General features: G+C 43.3%; 1 protein-coding gene across 1 annotated transcript; it reads right to left on the bottom strand.

The window, feature by feature from the left end:
- Window positions 1-653: 653 nt before the first annotated feature.
- Window positions 654-20,731, bottom strand: LOC138287427 (coiled-coil domain-containing protein 86-like). Its single transcript, XM_069227848.1, has 4 exons — window positions 20,172-20,731; window positions 18,279-18,408; window positions 16,209-16,283; window positions 654-1,019 (listed from the first exon to the last, which is right to left on the bottom strand). The coding sequence occupies exons 1-4, from the start codon at window positions 20,609-20,611 to the stop codon at window positions 843-845; spliced, it is 822 nt and encodes a 273-aa protein (XP_069083949.1). The 5' UTR covers window positions 20,612-20,731; the 3' UTR covers window positions 654-842.
- Window positions 20,732-22,504: the final 1,773 nt, after the last annotated feature.

Below are 22,504 nucleotides of genomic sequence, written 5' to 3' on the forward strand. Positions count from 1 at the left end.
AAGAGTGGAAGCCCCGAAGGGCCGCCGGAGTGCTTCTATAATCGGTGTCAATGTACTAACACTGAACCGGTACCGAGCGCAAACAATACAGTTGAATTCGATTAGCTAACTTTCCCTATTCGAAATACGGAGCGAAGAGGAACACGTCCGAACCCGATGGCGGAAAGAAAACAATCTAAGATGGAGTCGACGCACCAATGCGCAATGGAGCCGAAAGGGAGAAGTCCCTCGGTCCCATGACTCGAAAAGACTTCTTCGAGGAAAAACAACTTGTAACACTCCGAGCCCAACACTAGATGGCAGGATAATGCACAGCATGTGTATCTGCAGCTACACAAGCCATCAAACATTATATATATATATATATATATATATATATATATATATATATATATATATATATATATATATATATATATATATATATATATATATATCTCTATCTGTGAATGCACCTGAAAGCAAATCAGCTATCCAATACTGCAGATAGCACCAGGCCCAGCAAATCCTACTTCTAACATGGTACATCATGTTTGACCTATAACACCCCCTCAGTCTCGGCCGTTTTAATGTTGCTCTTTCGATACAATGCATCTACTGCTACTGGGCAATGCACTGGTGTAAACCATCTACAAATAACAAAATGAACAGTGTAGAATTAATATAACATTTAATATTGAAATCTTTCTGCATATCACCAGTTAATACTGGCAAAATTTTCACACCTCTATAAGAGGGTTAAAACTACTCCTGAAGGACATCAATCTGAATCACACACAATATATGCACCATCGGGGGCGTGGGCAAGGAAAGTGTGAATGTCCCCTCCGAAGTCACAGCAGTCAGCTTGTGCATGGCTCTGCCTCTCCCACAGGCTTTTCCATGTCTTTGGGTTTCTTTTTGCTTGCACCCTTCTTGTGTGCGCCGTCACGACTCTGAAGCAAAGCCAATGTGTCTCGCTTCTCGATACGTCGGAGCTGCTTCTTCTTAGCTCGTTTGAGCTTCGCAGGATTTGTGATCTAAAAAGGGCAGAGGAAACAGGGATATGTATGAATAACTGATGCTGCAAAATGTTTCATGGAGATGGGATACCAACACAGGAGTGGGAAAGAGGCATGAAGAGTGTGTTTGATACAAGAGGGCCTACAAACCAACAAGATCAACGTAGATGAATCAGCAGCTCAAACACAAGACTGCAAGAGAGCTAGCGACAAGGTAACCGGGTGGAAGAGTATTATTCACAATACACATTCTTGTGGACTAGAGCTCAAATGTAATGCTGCCATGAACAGGCAAGGGCAAGCTTAGCACTAATGAAATGTAATGCCTCAAAGTGACAATCTGTGATTTTGCACTGGAATCAGGCACTTTGTTTTTACAAACGGAGATAATCCACAACACCAACATCAACTGGAACTTCTAAAAACAAAAACAAAAAAAACACTTCCAAAAAAAACTACCATACAGCCTGGCGATTTAAATATAAATTCTAAGTCTCACCATCCACTCACCCAGCTGCCTGAAGGTAACGGCCTGCTGGCCAATTCATTGCAAAACAAGACAGGCAAAGAACTTAGTTACCAATCTTCAATAAAAAGGGCTCCAAGGAGGAAGACAAAACACTCCCAGTAGCTTGCAGTTATGATGTAGGCCCCCCTCACAGAAGCCCGACTGACAATTTCACCTCATAGACTCTTATAAATTTTTCTGGCGATACTGAAAAAGTGTAGCTTTATCCTGTAGCACTTGGAATAGTATATGGTGAGGTAAACTGCTGTTTTACAGCAAACAGCTGAGGAAGGATGAAGACAGCACAGAGGGCATGCCTATGAAAGAGGGAATGGAGATTGGCCACAAGGGAGAACAAACAAAAGGAAGAGATGTGGAAACGGGCAAATGAGAAAGACACTAGGCATACAGACCCAGAGAAGAATAAGTCATGGTGCTCAGGCGAAACAGAGAAAGAAAGTAAAAAAGATGCAAAATAGGCAGAAGTAAAAATATGAATGGAAGAGAGCATATCAAGGACGTGGAAATTAGAATATGAGGTAGACAGGAGCCGACGAAAAGACAACATGACAAGCATTGGCAAAACCAACAGGTCTCGTCTTTTGAGCCCGTTGGCTCTAACGGTTTCTAGTGATGTTGTACAGCACCCCAATGCTGTACAGCATAGCTGAAGTCGAATATAAAACAAAAAACTCTGACTGAGCCACTAAAGTCATTCTGTAGGCGTAGGCATACAGATGCTTTTTTCCTTTTTATTTACCAACTGAAGATAGATTGGTAAATAACATGTAAAATCTTTTTCCCCTTGGGGAGGGGGACCAATGTGGATGATGAGCATTGGTGGCCTCATAAGCACTTGACCCTTCCTTCGGCACAGTACCTTGCCCTTCCCTGGGACTGGACGAGGTTTGAATTGGAAGTGCTGTTGCTTTATGAACAGGTTAGTCCGACAGCTCCTGCAGCACGAGTCACTTAGACAAGTGTGGCTTCAGTTTTGTTAAAGTTGGTACGGGATCATATGATTGGTGAATATTTGGACTCTGCAGCACGGAAGCAGACAGTGCTTCTCCATTGCTCAGGCTGGTGCAGGTTGCATGCTGGGTGGTCTCCACTATCAACCAGCCTTCCATCTCAGTGAAATGTTAGGCTGCACTATATGTAACCAGGCAGCATCGAACCTACTTTTAAGATAAAGAACCTTATCACTACCTAATTAGCCATTAGATGCCGGCATGCTCGTGCCCCTGCCCTTCCATCCAGTGGAAGTCATGCCAGCGGGGAGGAGAGGTGGGGCTGTAAGAGCCTGCAGTGCCAAACAAGCAAGTAACTGGGTGTGAGCATTCCCCCCCCCCGTTAAATGCTTCAGGACTGAGCTACCCCACTTCAACCCTACCCACCAAACACTCCCCTCAGCCCCATATGACAAGGCATGTCAAATCGCAGAAGGCCGCTAGCTTTGGAGCCCAGCCGAAAATGTATGTAGCCACCTACACTGTCCAAAACACCTGCATTGGAGACTGCCACTATAAACTCCAAATACTCTGAACCACCCAAAGACTGAGCCTGTTCTGCTGGTTTCTTCTCTGCGCACCAGTAGAATAGAAGGCACCTCAGGTCCCGGGTGTGACAACCCTCTGGGACTTCTTGCCCAGCACAGCCAAACGAAGCCCCTCATTGCTCAAATTCCAGACTACAATACACTTGCCCCTGGCTCAATAGCTTGATTGACAGGGATTCTGATACACAGCCAGTAGCATTCAAGAAAGAATTAGTTGAGCAGGCTTTAACAACCATAACCCAGCAGTTTGATCAACAGCCCTCTCCCCAAAGGGCCATAGATACACCCTCTCATAACCTAAAACTAACAGCCACACCAAGAGATCTCCCACCTGTTTCCCCTGAGGTTGCTCCTCCTGCTGAGGAGTCCTCTCACCAGGGCATGCAAGGCCCTCTAATCAGAGATCATCCAAATTTAGTAGCTCCTTCCCATCCTGGCCCAATGCAGGAAGTAAGGACCTATAGTGCCACCATCCCAAAGGACACGGGCTCCAGCAGGAAATATAATCCCGCTGTCACCTGCAAGGACTCAGGAAATCTCGTCCATAGGCCAGGAGGTACAGACCAAAATGGTCAATCTCTCCTGGAACTGTCCTTTTTCCTTGAAGAATCTTCAAACCTCTGGTCCGCAAGATAATACTGCCTCAGGTATGACTGCTTCCCCCAGCACAATCTGGCTTCAAGATTTCAATCCACTGTCCACCTTAAATTATCATTCGGACAAGCTGGATGTACAAGTTGACCTTCTGAATTCGCTAGCTGTTTTTCACAGTAGGAATAGATAACAAAATTGACAATCGAAACCAACTGATCCTTAGTGCTCAGTTGAATGCACAATTGGTTTGCTGTTGTTCTATCATAGACAGCCTGTTTTCTTCTCGGTTTCTCAACACTGTCTTGTCTGAAATCAAGAGTCTCTCTGGCACCTCTAGTCAGCACCTAAACGTGCGACTTTACAACAAATGAGCATGGCCCACAATAGGGCTCCTTCTAATGTGTTTACTAGTTCTGGTCTGGGATTTGAAATCCCCTAGTTTTCCAGTAACCACCAATGTGGCCACCCCTCGGACATGTGCTGGCGCAGATAGATCTATTGGGGAAAAATGACTCAGATGACTTATTACTGTCTCACCTACCCAGTAATACAAACACTTAGTAATTGTAAATCATGAGCCAGCAGAGGCATCGCTAACAGCGGAAGCTCATACCTCTGTGGTAAAGTCAGTTCCCAGAGAATCAGTAGCAGATGAGCCCCAACCATTACACTCCCTCAGAAAGAGGAAAAAACAGACTCTGGAAACAGCAAAGCAAGACAAGCAACAGGACTTCTGCTACCGTGCACAATCCGCTCCCCGTGAACAAAAGAACAGTCAATGGCCGATCCAAAGAGGACTAACGTGGTCTCCCCTCAGTCATGGCACAATTTGCTACAGATTCACCCCAACGGTTTAGCATCTGCCAGTACCAACATCTCCAGACACCCATGGTAACAAGCAGACAACTATGAGACACCAGGACGCAGATCCAGGAACTGTAACACCAAAACACCATTTGTGTGGGCCAAAGTGATCAAGGGCAGTTGCCCAATCAAGACTCTTGTTGATCAATCTAAGCCCGCCACTCTGGTCAATAGAAATCAAGAGCTCCCTGCGCCTGCAGATTAACTTAGGACCTCCTCCCTGGCCAATATCAATCTTGTCATAATGAGTTCGGGACCTATGAATCCCCAACCAGAATTAGCTTACAACAACCGGTTCCCCTCTTTTACCTTACTGAAGGAGCATAAACAGGGAATATCACCTGTTTCATCTCAGGTAGCTCAAGATCAATCCAGACCATGTGGCCAACAGCAGGAAGGCTCATAACCATCTCTTAACACTAAAAGGTTGTTCATTCCAGAACACCACTCACAAGGCCCCCACAACCTTTTAAATAGAGGAGTGGGGGGGGGGGGGGGGGGGGGGGTGTGAATGTCCTAATGTTACTGAAATCTATCCCTGGATTAAGTGGCTTGGAATCCTGTGACATCGCTTCAATGGAATGTCCCCCCCAGACCACCCTGCCTTCCAAACCTCCAAAGTTACATTAGTAACATTGGTTTCGTCCACTGTGGCTCAGTCTGTACTGTCCGGATTGGAGGTAATTAATTAATGTGTGGGGTATTAAGATCAGCCCTTTCAAGGTGACTGGTTATCCAGTCGTCCTGGCCAAACTAGACCCTTCAACAAAACAAGCATTGGCGGGTAGAGACAGATTTAACCTAAGTTATAAGCACAGTCTTGAATTCTGTTACTATTGAGTTTATTTCTTACTCAGAATTATTTCAAAACCAATTATAATAGTCAAAAAACGATAAGGAAATTAGAAAAATGAAAAGGCTTGTATACAATACAGTGACTGAAAACACATAACAAATTGTACTTTACTAGGTATAACAATCGACCTACACAAACACAGGACTTATACAATCACGATTAATGATATTACAGGAGGACAGAAACACAAACATGAGCCCTATACATTTAAATAGTGGTCACCATTAACATTTCACATGTAATCCACTTCTGCATGCTAAGGTACTGGGCTTCTGCGTACACTTACTAATCTAGTGTTAAATATTGCTTTCACACTAGTGTATTCTAGTGTACCTACACTCTTTATATTCTCATCAAGTATTTAATAAACCCAGTGCTCTTGCACTCTATAAAGTCAACGCGTTTCGGCCTTTCCATTTAAGGCCTCATCAGGACTGGAAAAGGGCAGAAGGAATTCTAAAAAAAGAAAACCAAAAAGAATTCTTACAAATGTGCCTACCACATGTCATTTATAACCCAATCACCAAAAGTGTATCATACATATATACATCACATCTACAAAATGTTTTTATTTTGTGTTAAAAACTTATTTAAGATCTATCTAAATTCGATAGTGCCCAGGTATTTGTAGTGTGTCCTACTACACCCAGAGAGTCAATTAAATGGCTTAACTGCAGAAAAACATTTTTTTTGAAAAACATTCTAGAGCCCTAATTATTAACATTATCTCTGCTGGATAATTTCTATATTTCTAATATATCTCTACTTAGTTTGCACAATGAAATATAACACATATTTACCTTAGTTCTTGTTGCCCACATCTGGGGAACCGAACTTGTTTAAAATCAATTCCTGTTAAGAGCCGACTGAAGATGCTTCTAGTCGCCTTTCTCTAGTGAAAAAACGAGTGGTCTAATCAGTATATATTTTCTATGGCTGTATTTCAAAACTGTCACCGAAATCAGAGCCACTTCATTTGTAAGACTTTCGGCTTACCGTGACCGGCGTCTAAATTGGGAACGCTCGCATTTAGGAACACGTGCAATTTTGAAGCCGTGTTCCGTGCAGCACTCGCTACTCGGCGGCCGGCTGCTCGTGTCCTTAACTGGCGTCTTTCCGTTTACTGTCTGGTTGCCTTGGCGACCCCATAGAATTGTGGGAACTCTAACCCTTCTTAACAAACAACTGAATCCCGGCGGCCATCTTAACACTATTAAACACGTAAATCTTCTGATGATTATAACTACCAGAAGGTAACTAAAATGCATCTTTTAGTGATATGAGGTGGAAAAACTGCTTTACTATCTATATGGCTATTCTAATGTTTCATTTTGTCATAATTGACTGAATTTGCCAAGTTGTCTGAGCTGGTCTATTATTGGGGACTTATATGATTAACACTGCTCTTTTTATGTTCTAGTCGAACACGAGCATTTCATCCTTCTTCACCCTAGCTGCCTAGCATAAATTTAAACCAATTGTCTCGGCAAACACTAAACTGTATGCCCATTGATCTGCTTATATCTCTGATATCACATATCTCAATTTGCGCATTCTTTAATAAAGCAGTAACCCCAACATAATTTATGAATTTCTGGCAATAGTTACCATTTTTACTTAATTAGAGCCCATATTTCATCAGCATTGGCTAATCGTGTTAGTTTTGAAATCTGTTATGATTTTATTAACTGTATCCAACAGTTGCTGGACATTTTGTATCGACTCATCTGTTGATATTTCTTGTTCAAGGGTGGCAATTTCTTTTAGTTCACATTCACTGATCCTTAACGCTGTTTCAACTGATAGTGCTAGCCAATCACGGGAACACTTAGTGCCCACCCCGCTGAATTGTGTCAAATATTTAGGGTCGCTTGTGAAGATTACAGGAATATTTTTTACTTGTAATCCATATGGGATTGTGTTATTTTTTAGATGTTCAAGTAGTACCTGTGCATGTAATTGGGTTCTAGTGTTTTTCTTTTTAAGCTGCTTCAATCTCTCTATTTTATCCAATTTGGGGGTCTCACTCGGTGGCGATTCCCCACTTAAGAGAGAAGGTAATTCCAAAAGTTTCGATATTTGTTCGTCTGTGTAGCTGACTGTTTGATGGTCTGACATTATCTATATCTAGAATATAGAGGACACACTTCAATGTTTGATTTATTCTCTAGGTCATATCACCTCACTAATTTCGTCCTTTTTTGACCAACAATTATAACTAACTTCTCCTCCAAATCATGGAGTTGTGTGAATTACTCACTGTTTTCCCTCACACCTAACTAGGTGTACCATAGAACAATTAGCAAAAAGGGGGAACCCTTTAACTCAACCCAGCCAGCGGGGTGGGCACTAAGTGTTCCCGTGATTGGCTAGCACTATCAGTTGAAACAGCGTTAAGGATCAGTGAATGTGAACTAAAAGAAATTGCCACCCTTGAACAAGAAATATCAACAGATGAGTCGATACAAAATGTCCAGCAACTGTTGGATACAGTTAATAAAATCATAACAGATTTCAAAACTAACACGATTAGCCAATGCTGATGAAATATGGGCTCTAATTAAGTAAAAATGGTAACTATTGCCAGAAATTCATAAATTATGTTGGGGTTACTGCTTTATTAAAGAATGCGCAAATTGAGATATGTGATATCAGAGATATAAGCAGATCAATGGGCATACAGTTTAGTGTTTGCCGAGACAATTGGTTTAAATTTATGCTAGGCAGCTAGGGTGAAGAAGGATGAAATGCTCGTGTTCGACTAGAACATAAAAAGAGCAGTGTTAATCATATAAGTCCCCAATAATAGACCAGCTCAGACAACTTGGCAAATTCAGTCAATTATGACAAAATGAAACATTAGAATAGCCATATAGATAGTAAAGCAGTTTTTCCACCTCATATCACTAAAAGATGCATTTTAGTTACCTTCTGGTAGTTATAATCATCAGAAGATTTACGTGTTTAATAGTGTTAAGATGGCCGCCGGGATTCAGTTGTTTGTTAAGAAGGGTTAGAGTTCCCACAATTCTATGGGGTCGCCAAGGCAACCAGACAGTAAACGGAAAGACGCCAGTTAAGGACACGAGCAGCCGGCCGCCGAGTAGCGAGTGCTGCACGGAACACGGCTTCAAAATTGCACGTGTTCCTAAATGCGAGCGTTCCCAATTTAGACGCCGGTCACGGTAAGCCGAAAGTCTTACAAATGAAGTGGCTCTGATTTCGGTGACAGTTTTGAAATATAGCCATAGAAAATATATACTGATTAGACCACTCGTTTTTTCACTAGAGAAAGGCGACTAGAAGCATCTTCAGTCGGCTCTTAACAGGAATTGATTTTAAACAAGTTCGGTTCCCCAGATGTGGGCAACAAGAACTAAGGTAAATATGTGTTATATTTCATTGTGCAAACTAAGTAGAGATATATTAGAAATATAGAAATTATCCAGCAGAGATAATGTTAATAATTAGGGCTCTAGAATGTTTTTCAAAAAAAATGTTTTTCTGCAGTTAAGCCATTTAATTGACTCTCTGGGTGTAGTAGGACACACTACAAATACCTGGGCACTATCGAATTTAGATAGATCTTAAATAAGTTTTTAACACAAAATAAAAACATTTTGTAGATGTGATGTATATATGTATGATACACTTTTGGTGATTGGGTTATAAATGACATGTGGTAGGCACATTTGTAAGAATTCTTTTTGGTTTTCTTTTTTTAGAATTCCTTCTGCCCTTTTCCAGTCCTGATGAGGCCTTAAATGGAAAGGCCGAAACGCGTTGACTTTATAGAGTGCAAGAGCACTGGGTTTATTAAATACTTGATGAGAATATAAAGAGTGTAGGTACACTAGAATACACTAGTGTGAAAGCAATATTTAACACTAGATTAGTAAGTGTACGCAGAAGCCCAGTACCTTAGCATGCAGAAGTGGATTACATGTGAAATGTTAATGGTGACCACTATTTAAATGTATAGGGCTCATGTTTGTGTTTCTGTCCTCCTGTAATATCATTAATCGTGATTGTATAAGTCCTGTGTTTGTGTAGGTCGATTGTTATACCTAGTAAAGTACAATTTGTTATGTGTTTTCAGTCACTGTATTGTATACAAGCCTTTTCATTTTTCTAATTTCCTTATCGTTTTTTGACTATTATAATTGGTTTTGAAATAATTCTGAGTAAGAAATAAACTCAATAGTAACAGAATTCAAGACTGTGCTTATAACTTAGGTTAAATCTGTCTCTACCCGCCAATGCTTGTTTTGTTGATGCTTTATTTACCCTAGGCTGGGTTGAGTTAAAGGGTTCCCCCTTTTTGCTAATCAAACTAGACCCTTCAGCAGAAACCTGCAGGGAGAAACCATTTTCAATCTTAAACAAGCATTTGCAATGCAAAAGGTCTTGCGTTTGCTCATGTTAGAGCTGATCGCGTTGTAAACTCCTAACCCAACTTTTCATCTATCGGCAAAAGTGCTTTTAAGTATGTAACCCGAAAAAAGTGAAATTAACTGTGTAAAGCGCGCGACTTCTGCCAAGCGAAATCGCGCTAGGAAAATGGAGAAAAAGTAGTCCACGATCCGACAGAAAACAGTATGTTTTCTGTACTTGGTCACTGCGCTCGAGGAGGGATAACCACTGGAAAAGGCATGACGTGTGCATGCCTTCCACTAATGAAAGCAAACAGATTTTACTAGGCAAGCCGATGAACCAATGAAACACACTGGCGTGACGTCGACAGGGCTCCGAGCCCTTTTCTAATAACTAAAGCGTCTTGCTGCGATACGCATGCAACGCAGGCTCGACCCTAAAAACATTCAGGGCTACGCCATCACAGTCTGTAACAGAGCGGCAAAGGATGTCTGGGGCTGGCGTGCAGATGCTCTGACAATTGTTTCTTGGGCACCCTCATGCCCCAAACCTCTATCACTATCCTGGCACTCCTGGAACATGAATGCTCTGCCGCAGAAATTACAGCTTCCTGATTTAATTACTTTCTTTAATGGCCAGAACAAATAAGCTCTCCAAGAAACACATGCTGAATCTGGCTGCCCGATAATGGGTTTCATTGAGCACTGTAAGCCGGCAATCAGAGAGCACAAGTATGGCAAATCAAAGCGCAGCTTTTCTATATACACTTCAACCAAGCTACAGGGGGACATCAATGTTACAAGACAGCAGGCTGTTCGGAATAAAAATAAAAACAAATAATCAGGAATTGGAGACCGCAGTGCTCTTCCCTGATCAATGTTTGTATCAGACCTTGAGAAATGAAGAGCCAAAACTAAACCGTTTAATACTAATCCTAAATGCCTTAGCCAGGGATTGGAGTTGGAAGGGCTGTGCTAATACCACTGAATAAAAATTCCAGGTCTTGGTGGGATTTTATAATTCACCCAATCTTCAAAGTGGTTTCACAATCTGAACTGAGTAACTACAGGCTAATAGCGCTCCTGGACAATGAAGCAAAATACTATGGCAGTTTGCTTCTGGAGGATCTATCACTGTGGGTGGAGTCGGAGGGGCTCATTCTAAGAAATCAAACAGGTTTTATAGCGAAATCCGACAAGGCAACAACTTCACACTCTTTGCCGCACTGTTTTGTCGACTTTAAAGTGGCATTTGACCAAATCCCACGGGGGTCCTCTGGTCCAACCTAAAGTAGGGAATCCACTGAAAACTCCTGAAGCCTATAATCCAGCTACATACACACCTATGTATGTAGGTATGTTAGCCCCCTGCTTTTCAACTTATTTGTTGCTGACCTATCACAATATTTTCATTCTATCAACAGTCAACCCCCCCTCCAACCCTCTCAAAGATCAGTAATCTGCTGAACGCTGATGACCTGGCTTTATTTAGTTCCACAGGGGTAGGGCTTTCACACCTGCTTAACCAGTTCTACGCATACACAGTTATAAGCAACCTGGAGGGCAACCTGAAGAACACAGTGACAATTTGGGACGGAAAAATCGTCAGGGGCGGTAGGCACTACAATGGCAACAAGATTGTGACATAATCATGTAAGTATCTGGGGGTATATATTGATGTCAGGGTACCCTTCACAAGACAACGAAAGGAAGCCAAAGCAAAGGCTCTGGCCCCTTTTCCCCCCCCCACCCCCATGTAATTATCAAAATTACCATTGGGCCCCAGCCTGCCCCCTCTCTGCATGAAGTAATGAGGGCTAAAATAACCCCCCCCCCCTCCTTTCATGTCCCATGGCACCGAGATCCTACCGGGCAAGGACAGCAGTGTACTAAACTAACTTATAAGGATATACAATTGCGTCCTCCAGCAACCAAAATCTTCATCTTCTGCTCAGATTAGGCTGGAACAGAGTCTCCCCAACCAGCTGGAAGTCGGGGCAGTGTCACAAGCTGCATGAGGCATGGCCTGGGTGCGTAGAGGCACTACTATTGTCCGAAATCGGCTCAAGCCAAATGTATTACACGTTTCTTAAGGACTGTCAGCACCTCCTGCACATGAACAACTTTGAACCAGCAACCAGTCACCAGTCACTCAGTATTCAAGCTGGGAATTAAATAACAAACGTGCCCGTCTCTGGTTATATCATACCGGTAGATCCACTATCCATGCGCAAGCGCGCTTGGACAGTCATCGGTACGTACGAGCCAGCATCTCCCTCGCCCTATTTGGCCTGTACATACTCTATCCGAAGGCAAGATTCGAGTCCCCATGGTTGGGAGAATGGCCACCCTTGAAGCATCAGGCCAACTGCAGGGGCTGCGGCCAGCGTGAAGAATTACTCAAGCATGTTGTGTGCCTCGGTCCAGCACTGTTGAAAGAGCACAAAGCCAGGTTACAGCAGGAGTGGAACATTCTGGGGGTCCGCACTTGGCAGGCAACTATAGCTTCAACCCAGATAATACCGTTTACAATATTCGGCTGATAAAATTTGTTTTTTCTGCACTTAACAGGTTTAATGGGCCTAGAGTCCAGTCAGGGGTTCTGCTCTCACTCCGAGCACAGGTTTAGCCAAACTACCCTTGCCACCAGGACGTCTATCAAATGAGTAATCTTTGTTCATTTACGACATTGGCAATGTGTGGGTTATTCACTTCACTGGAAGCAATGTGGGCACTGAAGTTAGTGGTGTGCACTCTGAATATGGGTTAGTGATCTGATCCAGGTGATGATTGATGTATAACGTGCTGCTACATACCCTGTATCAACACCTGCAGGGCCTATGATTCCATCGACTGTACGACGTGTCCTTGTAATTGCACCATATGGCTTTTGAGCCAGGTATTTTTGGCCAGGACTCTTTCCAAAACATGGGTCTTATACTAGGACAAAATCGACGGCAAGGGTACACCGTTTCCATTGATGGTACAGGCTGCAGTGCATGCCACCTGGAGGGACTCGGTACACACCCCTGGTATTCCCCAAGCAGTCCTAGTTGTTACTATCCCTTCTTAGGATATCTCTTAATGACCAATCTGCTGTCTGATTCTTTGAACCAGCACTTTAAGAACTTATTTTTCTTTATACGGTCTATAAACCACTAGCTTGCGATTGTTTTGTGAAACAATTTTGGCAGCACATGTTCCTATGACCAATTAGCGGCTACATTTTTCGAATGGGCTTCTATGAGATTCCCTCGTCAAGTGTAGTTTTAATTAATGAGCTATTTATGTGCAGAAACGCTGCTGGATTTACTTTTTTGCTTTCTGATAAAAACTAATGTTTTGACGAACCACATGCAATAAAGATTTGATATAGAGTAGGACAACACGCTCCCTTAGTCTGGGTCTGCCTACAAGTCAGAGGAGTCTGGTTATAAGACGCAGGCAGGCCTAGCATCTTTTCTAACTTCAGTCTCAGTATGGACATGCTTTGTGCTGCTGTCTCCATAACAGCTGTAGCCTGCTTGGGTAACCCGACAGTCACAATCAGATAAGACACGCAAGTACCTGCAGGAGTAGACCGGACAGCCCCATTAAAGACATTTGGGTTTCCGCTGATTGGATTGGGGTGGGGTGTGAATTTATAGTCTTATGATGCACATCACCGTATGAGCATCTGTCCCTTTGAGCCACGACGCATTCCTTTCTGTGGAATCTCACACAGATTAACCAACGTCCCACATGGGTTTATTTATTTAGGTAGGTTTGAGTAGTTTGCAGCACAGTGCGCCGCAGTATGAATCGTTTCATTGAGCTTATCTGTTTCTTCATATTTTCTCACAAGTTACTGTAGTTGCAGAATGGTAAATAGCGGAGTCTAAAGGTCTTCCTCAACGTGCTAAAGAGGGTTGGGGTCTGTTATCAGCTGTGGAATGGAAAACTGTCCTAGACTCTGAAGCGGAGTTGGAGAAGCAGGTCATTTTGTAGGAATATGAGGCATGTGTGCCTGCAAAATATCCCAGGCACTTTTTTTTTTTTAAATCCAATTTCGAACAGCAAATTTAAAAAAAAACAAAAAAAAAAAAACAGCAACACTGCTTAAGGTGGCGGGAAGCAACACAGAAAGGCATGCGAGTGAGATCAAAATGAAGCGGGGGCGGGGGGGGAGAGACACAAAGGAGACAAAGCAATGCAAGGAAGAAACAAATAACGGTGTGCGCCTCACAAACTGGGGTGGGGGAAAGTACTTGGGTCATAGAGCAAGTGTGGAGGAGGGGAAGAAAAGTACACGAGGAGACAGCTTGAAAACAAATGCACTCTTGTGGAGTGCTTAAACAAACAGCATTGGCAAAGTCAAAGCAAAATCTATCGGCTTTGTTACATGTTGCAGATCACTATAAAAAGGTGTGGCATAACGGAAAGAGCTGCTGATTTAGGGAACGGGGTTAAAGTCTCGGCTCAACATCCCGTGATCCTGCCCAAATTATGTAATCTCCCCAGTGCCTTAAACTAAAACGTGTCATTGTTAATGTAACTGGAGCTCTTGTAACGTGCCCCCATACATTCAGGCCCAGTATTGTGGGGGAGGGGGATGTTAGAGGTGGCCACAGTGTGAGAAACCATGTGATGTTACTGAGGTGGGATGGGACTAGGGAAACAAAAGAAGAAGTAGAAAACTACAGATTGCAGCCAGTGGCCCACCATTTTCAAGCAGTCAAAGTTTGTAAAATTAATTAATTATTTCGAATCTGGATTAGCATGCCTTGCATTTTAAAAGCTCCTATCAGTTGTACCTTGTGCCAGAGCACCACGCTCTGCTCAAATATTCATCATTTAACCCCGAGAACAAACAGCGTTTACTCAGGAAGAGAAAGAAAATGGTAATCATGGATACAAGATGCTGTTCTGCTCAAGAGAAATTAACACTGGTCCTCGAGTAGGGCGCAGTGCCACCAAGACAGCGAGGCAGACTGCATTACTGCAGAAATTACTCAAAGGCTAGTGGCCAACCAGGGCCCTGTGCACGGGGGCAGCATCCCCCTGACCCCGCCATGCTGTAAGAGGATAGACAGCTCAAGACTCAGATACTGCATCAAAAGCAAAGAGCTGTGGACTCGGGGAACAAGGTTAGTCTCAGCGTTGGCTCCACATTCTATGATCCTAAGCAAATCATGTGATCTCCCCCAGTGCTTAAAACAAGCATGTGCGATGCAATGGGGTTCGCATTTTCTAGAGTTAAAGCTATTAGCATTGTAAATTCCTAACTGGACTTCTCTTGCCAAATAAAAATGAAAAAGTAAAGTAAAACAATTGACGTAAGCAAGCCGATTCAAAGAGCCATGGACCCTATAAGCATGAACCTGAAGGAGAGACACAAAAAACACAAAAAAGTTTGCTTGCAGTCAAACGTATCGGCAATCATGCAATTATCCATGTAACAGGGGCAGTCTGCAAGGCAGTAACAAAATTGCCCCAAGGATGGGCAAACGTTAAGAATTTACCAATGATAAGGATTTTTCAAAGTTGAGCCAACGAGCCACTTGTTCATGATGGGCGTTGTTAAAAAAAAGCCCACAATACTTACAACAGGTCAAAGCACTCGTGTGCTCTATCTAAAAGTAAAGTCACACACACAAAAAAAAAATGTCTGTTTAATGTAGCTGGTGCTCATATAAAGAGATCCAATACCTTCAGGGTGAGTGTGAGTGTGTGTGTGTGGGTGGGGGGGGGGGGGGGGGGGGGGGGGGGGGGGGGAGTTTTGGCGAAAGCACTGGAGCAGGCAAGGGATAAGGAGTGGACACAGTCCCAGAGACGGGCACTCCAAGAGTGCATGTGGAGAAAGAAAAAAGAAAAAAAGAAAAACCCTACAGGAAGCAGTACTTGGATCAAGCTCCTTGGAGTAAGTTAGAAGCACAGGAGGAAGTTAGAGGCCAGGAGCAGCAGGTGCCCAATAGGAAGACGGGATGTGGGAGTTATCCAATAAAGGACTGGCTCCAAGCTCTTGTAGAGTTTTTCTTTTCATTACAGGAGATTTTGCAAGTGCTGTGCAGGCAAAACCTAAAAAGGAAGAAAAACTGAGTAGCGGAAGGACATGTAGAGCGACCATGCTCCAGAGAAGGGACAAATTTGCAAGAAGGGGATGTAAAGCCCACACAAGCTAATGGATAAGCAAGCAAGTAATGACAGTGACAATGAAGCCAACGAATGTGAAGCATGTGCAGGCTCCAAACCCAGTGCAAGCTGACAGTAAGCTTCCTAGACACCATATGCGCTTTGAAGGAAGCGACGCCTAAAAATAAGTGTCCAAAAGGAATCTTTACATTGAATTCATCATTCCACAGACAGAGGCCATGCTACTTAGCTGTCTTATAACCTTGGAATAGTAAGAATGAAAAACCTTCTGCTGAACAACTGATCGAGGTAACAGACATGTGGAAAGGCAGGAAGCACTTACTACTTGAACTATTTCTGCTTTTCTTTCGTTCTCCAGGCGTCTCTTCAAGTTCTCAGCTCGCCGCTGCTTCTTCTCCTAAACACACAGAAAGCACATAAAAAATATATCAAATAAAAAAATGCCTGCTTTCTTAGTAGTGGCTGTGCTAGTTCAGACTTTCTTTATACTGGGTCTCCATACAACTGCGGCTACTATAATTCAAAGTGTTTCAGAATGCGCATATATAAGTACAGTGTCAATGGTGCCTTGTTAAAATGGAGATTTTGAAACAGTGCTGTTGTAGGAAACCAATTAAACTATTTTAAAAGGCAGTCTGAAGAAGCTGCAACAGCAACAATCATCGGTCATTATAACTCTTCAATGACTAAAGAGTATTGTCTGGATCCTACTGCCCATCATCCCACAACACACCCAAATGAAGGCTTACTATTCGCCCTACACAGTGGTGCCCCAATATCACTGCAATGGTTCCGTTTCACACCGATCCATACAGCAGCCATGTAAAGCCTACCTGGTGTTCTATATATTCACAGTGGTGACCGATGACCACCCGGAGCATTGCTAAGTTCCCCCTCCCCATGGCACTACTGCTACCTTCCATCACCAGTTCCTGCTGACTGGAAACCTTATGTCTCCACTTCACTCTAGGTGCTCTCTTTCATTTACAGCTGATTAGGCTTCATCCGTCTGATTTTCTTTACGGTTTGTTTTATCGTTTCACAATCATGCCATCAGTCCATGTTTCTGCAGAGGACAAGTTCAATACAGCTCTTTGCAGCACGCTTTCAGGAATAGTATGAGGTTACTGTATAATAGGAGGACTACAAACCACACCATCCCTAAAAAACAAAATTGTCACAGTTTATAGGACTGTTGCTGCAGTACATGGAGACCACTACCAACCACTGATATCTCTGACAACTAGAGACCCAGTATAAAAATAAGTGTAGCTTTTGGACCCAGCTACATTCTCTTACACAGTACACCCTGCAAATGACAAACTTTTTTGGGATGGGGGAAAAAAAAAACACAAGTTATGGGGCTAAAAAGTCTGGAATATGTCGAAAACGGCAGATGCCCTACCGTCTAGCTGTCCCTCACTTCCTCTGAGGAAACTGGGCCCTTGAATGTCTGCAAGTCTATCAAACCAGACCCGAACGGGTTAAAAGCATGGTAAAACCCAAATCATACTGGGATTTCCATGACTCAAAATGGGGTCAAAACCCAGGTGGGTTGGCTACAGCGTTTGGGTCTGTAGCTGCCACAGACCTACTGAAACCCAGACTTTTTTTTTTTTAAACCAGGCAACAATGTGAATCTATAGATATGTGGCTTACGTTGATGCCTCTAGTCTTTGTTGTCCAAAATGCCCGTAATGCCCCAAACAATGTAAAAAAAAAAAAAAAAAAAACACACACAATTTCACTGGCATTTCCATGAGGTACGTGCACCCCAGCATTATCCAGCATCCAAGGAACCCCGTTCTACCCTAGCATTTCTGCCAATTAGATGTAACGATGATAATGACAGAGGTGTAACTGGTGTGGTTTCCATCATTGTTTGTTACTCAGAATACCCAGAAAATTGTAAATAATGGGTTACAACAAAACAAACAAACAAAAAAATATATCATTCCTTCAAGTTTATGCGATTGGAACCTCTGCAACTTGTGGCCAATGGCATAAACCCAACCATAGTTCATTCACACCTTGTGAAAAAAAAAAATGCATCCCACATGTCGGCGTTTTGCACTTGAAGAATCAGGTCAAAATAGTAACTCCACAGGAGGACAATTTTAGCATGTTCCTCCTGTGTGATAAGCACACACATGTATTTTAGTCGGAATTTTGCATTTAAATACACTTTGTTTAATGGGAGCAGAGAAGGATGTAGCAGGCTCACTAAGTCTCCTAGGAAATGTACCTGTCTTTATATTCGTGGTCAACTGATGGGATAGAGTCCTTAAGTGGAACGATTACAGGATACAAATGCACAATCCAACTGGATATTTTTATCTTTACAAGACATTCCTGCTGCTGGTGTCCAGCCCCTAACCACATATGGGCTAACCTCTTTAGCTTTCTGTTTGTCGTCCCGAAGTTGCCGGGCAAAGTCCTTGACCAGGCGCATCTCCTGACGGGCCTTCATCTTCTTGTCCCATGATGTGTGGAGAGGGCGGTCCTTGACCATGACCGAAAACCTAAGAATAAGAAGCATTCAAGGATGGAAATCAAATACGGGTATGACACACATATGGGGAAACAGGAAACTGACACTAGGCGAGTCTGATTAGTGTGCATCATAGGAGCATCAGAACATTAAAGCGTACTTTAACCATGTTGATTCCTTTATAGCAGTATACACGTACTAGTCCCTCACTATGAGTACTTAACGTAGGTGTGAATATTAATGCAAATTTTATGTCGAGGAGCCAGTATGCAAAGTGGAGATCTTTTGGAGTTGGACCCGCGTTCTTCACCAGGGGGTCCAAGGACACGGCTCTGTTAAAAGACATTAAGTCTGGAAATAGGAATGAACATGTTTGTCGAACAAACTAACACCCCCTGCAGGAACCAATTCACCTAAATGGAATAGAATGCGGAATTTGGAATGCAAATGTACGTAGTGTCTGAAGGGAAGTGTCCGTGAGCTGACCTGGGAAAAATATTAAAAACTGAGTGAAGGAGGTGTAAAAGTAGGTCTTTTAACAGTGTACTCCCTAGATCTACAAGAAATATGCCAGGTCAATAGGAGTCACTAGAGCGAGTAAAGAGTGGACTTTAGGATAGATGAGCCTTCTTAAGTGGTGGGAGGGCCTCCCTAGGAAAAAAACTCCTGAAGAAGCCAATCCTAATATTACACATGGGCAATATATCCTCTGCCCATCATAAGCACTGACCGATTGGGACTGCTTGAAGAGTAGGAAGGAGGGGCGGAGGAACACCGGGCAGGTGTAATATGTGTTTTTACTCAGTGTCACGCTCTGGGCTAAGACACTTTGCTGGTGAGGTATCACTTTTTTTTTTTAAGCGATAGAAGGAAGTCATCTAGCGGCTGCATAACAAACTGACAATTTTAACCCAAAAACGGGTGAGGTTATTAAAACCCAACTACGTGTATGCCGTGCAATGGAAGGCCCTTCATAAAAGGGTAACTGGTCACCTGTATTGCTGTATTTGAGCGCTTAACTAAGTACTAACGAGGTGCAACTTTGCCCAGTGTTAAAACGTGACAAAATGACAAGCTAATGAAGAAACACTATCACAAAATGTGGTGCATTACACCTGCATTACTCCACATAACTTGTGTTTTCTTGGCACACAATTTAGTCATCCATGTCGCATATTCTATTTAAATAAATATGCAATCCGAAAGAAGTGTCAATTGAGAACTTCAAGTCTGAGTTATTATGCAGGAACACAAAAGCTACGATTTACGCACAATTCATGAAAAAACAAGTTTACACGGAAGCGCCAATGTTGCAAAATTAAGTTTTAAAAATAACTACAGACGGGGAAGGGGGTATTAATTCTACGGTCTCTAGCACAAGCAGGCCAACTCTCCCCGGTACAAGCCATCAGAAAGCGCACACTTTCCACTGCTCCTGTTAATTGTCAACGACGACGCTCGTGACAGCCTGGCAGAAGGCAGCACTGTCTGGCAAATTGAGTAATTATATATGCAATAAAAATGAATTATCTACCGCTAAAGTCATTCGTTTAGCTCTACGGGATTTAAATAGCACGAACTGTGACACCTGTGCTGTTACTATTACTGGAGTGGTCTCGTGGCCAGAGGCCTGGCGATTTTTTTGTTTTTTTACAAAACAATTTAAGCACTGTGTGCAATTTGGGACCCGGGCTGAACCGACGAAGAGCTACGGATGTCTCTGATGTCCTACGAGGAACAGTAAAACGTCACATTACCCCAAAACAACATAGAGCAGCCAACCCGTGCGGTTACCTTTTCTTTGGATCTTTCCAGACCCTCCCAGACTTGGGCTTCCCCTTTGGGACTGTCGCATCCACCTTGTGGGAGGGGATGTTCGTCGGATCCTGGAGCACCTTCCTCTCAGGCCGCGGTCTCTGGCTGGGGAGCGGGGCTGTCTCCGGCGGTGCCCTCTTCTCCCCGGCCGGGTGTCCGCCTCCCTCGTTGCTGGGCGCCTGTGGCATCGGAGACTCGGAGACTAAAGGAGTCTCCCCCGTAGGGCCCCTCGCATCCCCTCCGCCCTGGGCGTCCGCCGCTTCCTCCACGGTAGCCAGAACCCGAATTGCCCCATCTCCACCCTCGCTGTGCGCGTCGGCCACAGAGCCGTCTTCCGCTGTAACGTCCCGCGGGGCTCGGCCGCCCAGGCGTCGGCTCCTGCGGAGGAGAGTCCCCGCTCCCTCGGGGTGTTCGGCCATGCTCACTGAACCCGCGGTTTCCGCGCACCCTCGGAGGTCTGTTTCCGACACCACCAACTTCCTGACGTTCACGTGGAGCGCACGGGCGCGCTCAGCTATGACGCACCCCTGGCGCGCGCAGAAGTGCGTCACGACGTGCGGCGCGTCCTGGTGACATCGTTAGCCGGGCGCGGCGCCGCTCGTGATTGGGGTCCAGTCTGCTTACAAGGCCCTAGTCTGTGAGGCACGGGGAGGGATGCGTACTGGGCTCGAGAAGAGCGGTGGGTTACCGTGCTTTCTGTGCTCAAGTGATGAAAACACTGTCGTAATTGGGAACAAACTGGCTACTTTCTAAAATACTGATTCTCATATGGAGACAGAAGAGAAACGTACGCCGATCTTCCCACTCATATCCCCGTCGCACACCAAAACCCTAGGTCCAAAAGGGTTTTTTAGTTGTCCTATAGAGTCCTGTTCAAGTATTTTTCCAACAGATCTTAAGATTTTTGGATAGGTCGCCTCACCCACAGCTTTTCGTGACATGCTTCGTTATAGGCAGCCTACGTACACCAGGGTATGGAAAACATTTCTACCAATATACCCAATTTAGGTGGGTGGCTCCCGATTTTTGAAGCCAAAAATGGCTTTATTTTAGCTGTTTCCCGTTTGAAATTGCCTCTGCTTTTACAGAAGTCAGTGGGGGGAAATACATTCTCAATTATTTTCTTAAAATCTCCCATTTTGCTCTTCCAAAAAGTTGGCATGTTTGGGTAAATACCACCCCTGTAGACTCAAAACACTGATGCAAGTGTTAAGGTAAATTAGTACTGGATTAAAACAGGGCTACAGGGTAGAAATAAATATATCTTGAGTAAACCCATAGGGATTATCTTTATTGTGTACCCAAGATATAGCTAAAAACACAATAGATTTGGGATTTAGTTGTACAATGGTTTATCTAGCCAGGTAATTCACAGCCACAGGTTTCCGACAATTTAAGATGCCCAAACAGGTCGACAGCCTTTTCAGAGCTACTACGCTCTAACTTGTTCAAATATACGTGCCACACAAACCATGACGTCCAATGCTGTTATATCTATTTGATTCCTTGGAAATGTCTGCTTGAAGACATTAGAAGGACAAAAAGTCAGAAAATGTTATTAAGTAAACTTGTGACATGGTTTCATTTTTTTTACAGGAAACACATAGCCCCCTCCGTTTTATGACTGTATGTGGTAAAGACCACACACTCGTGGACACTGCAATCCAAACAGCACACATTCAGTCTACTCACGCCAAGTAGATCAAAATTAATTATCAAGTTATCGTAGCATGCCAGTGGATAGATCACTGACACTTTTTCCTAAAGTTACCCCGACTTAATGTGCATTCAAGCCATACAATTAGGGCCGGATGGAGGGACACTTCCCCTATAATTACCTACTTTAAAAAAAGACACTCTCATTAGATAAACTACCACCTCATAGTTCTACTCTGGCTCATTGTTTTATTACATTAGTTGACTATATCTATATATATATATGTATATATATATAGATATAGATATATAAATATATATATCTATATAAATAAATAAAACACCTGTACGCCTGGATGGTAACACAAATGCGCAAGTAGTTCAGGAATGTTGACAGTTCTTATATGTGGTTGTACACTTACATTTCAACAGCCTGCTGCCTACTTTTCTGTGGTATTAATCTATGTTACGTGCCCAATATATAATGTCCATCTTTAGGCAGTAGCCCTTTGTGGAATTTATTCCACTGTCAAGTCTGTTAACATATTTCTATATCCTGGTACATAGACAGTTAAATCACCAGTGTTATCTCGCAAAGGACCTCTACCAGTGATGAGGTTGTCTTTATATGAGGCAGTGGTAAATCAGATAACTCA

The sequence above is a fragment of the Pleurodeles waltl genome, chromosome 4_1, assembly GCF_031143425.1.
Source record: "Pleurodeles waltl isolate 20211129_DDA chromosome 4_1, aPleWal1.hap1.20221129, whole genome shotgun sequence".
NCBI lineage: Eukaryota > Metazoa > Chordata > Amphibia > Caudata > Salamandridae > Pleurodeles > Pleurodeles waltl.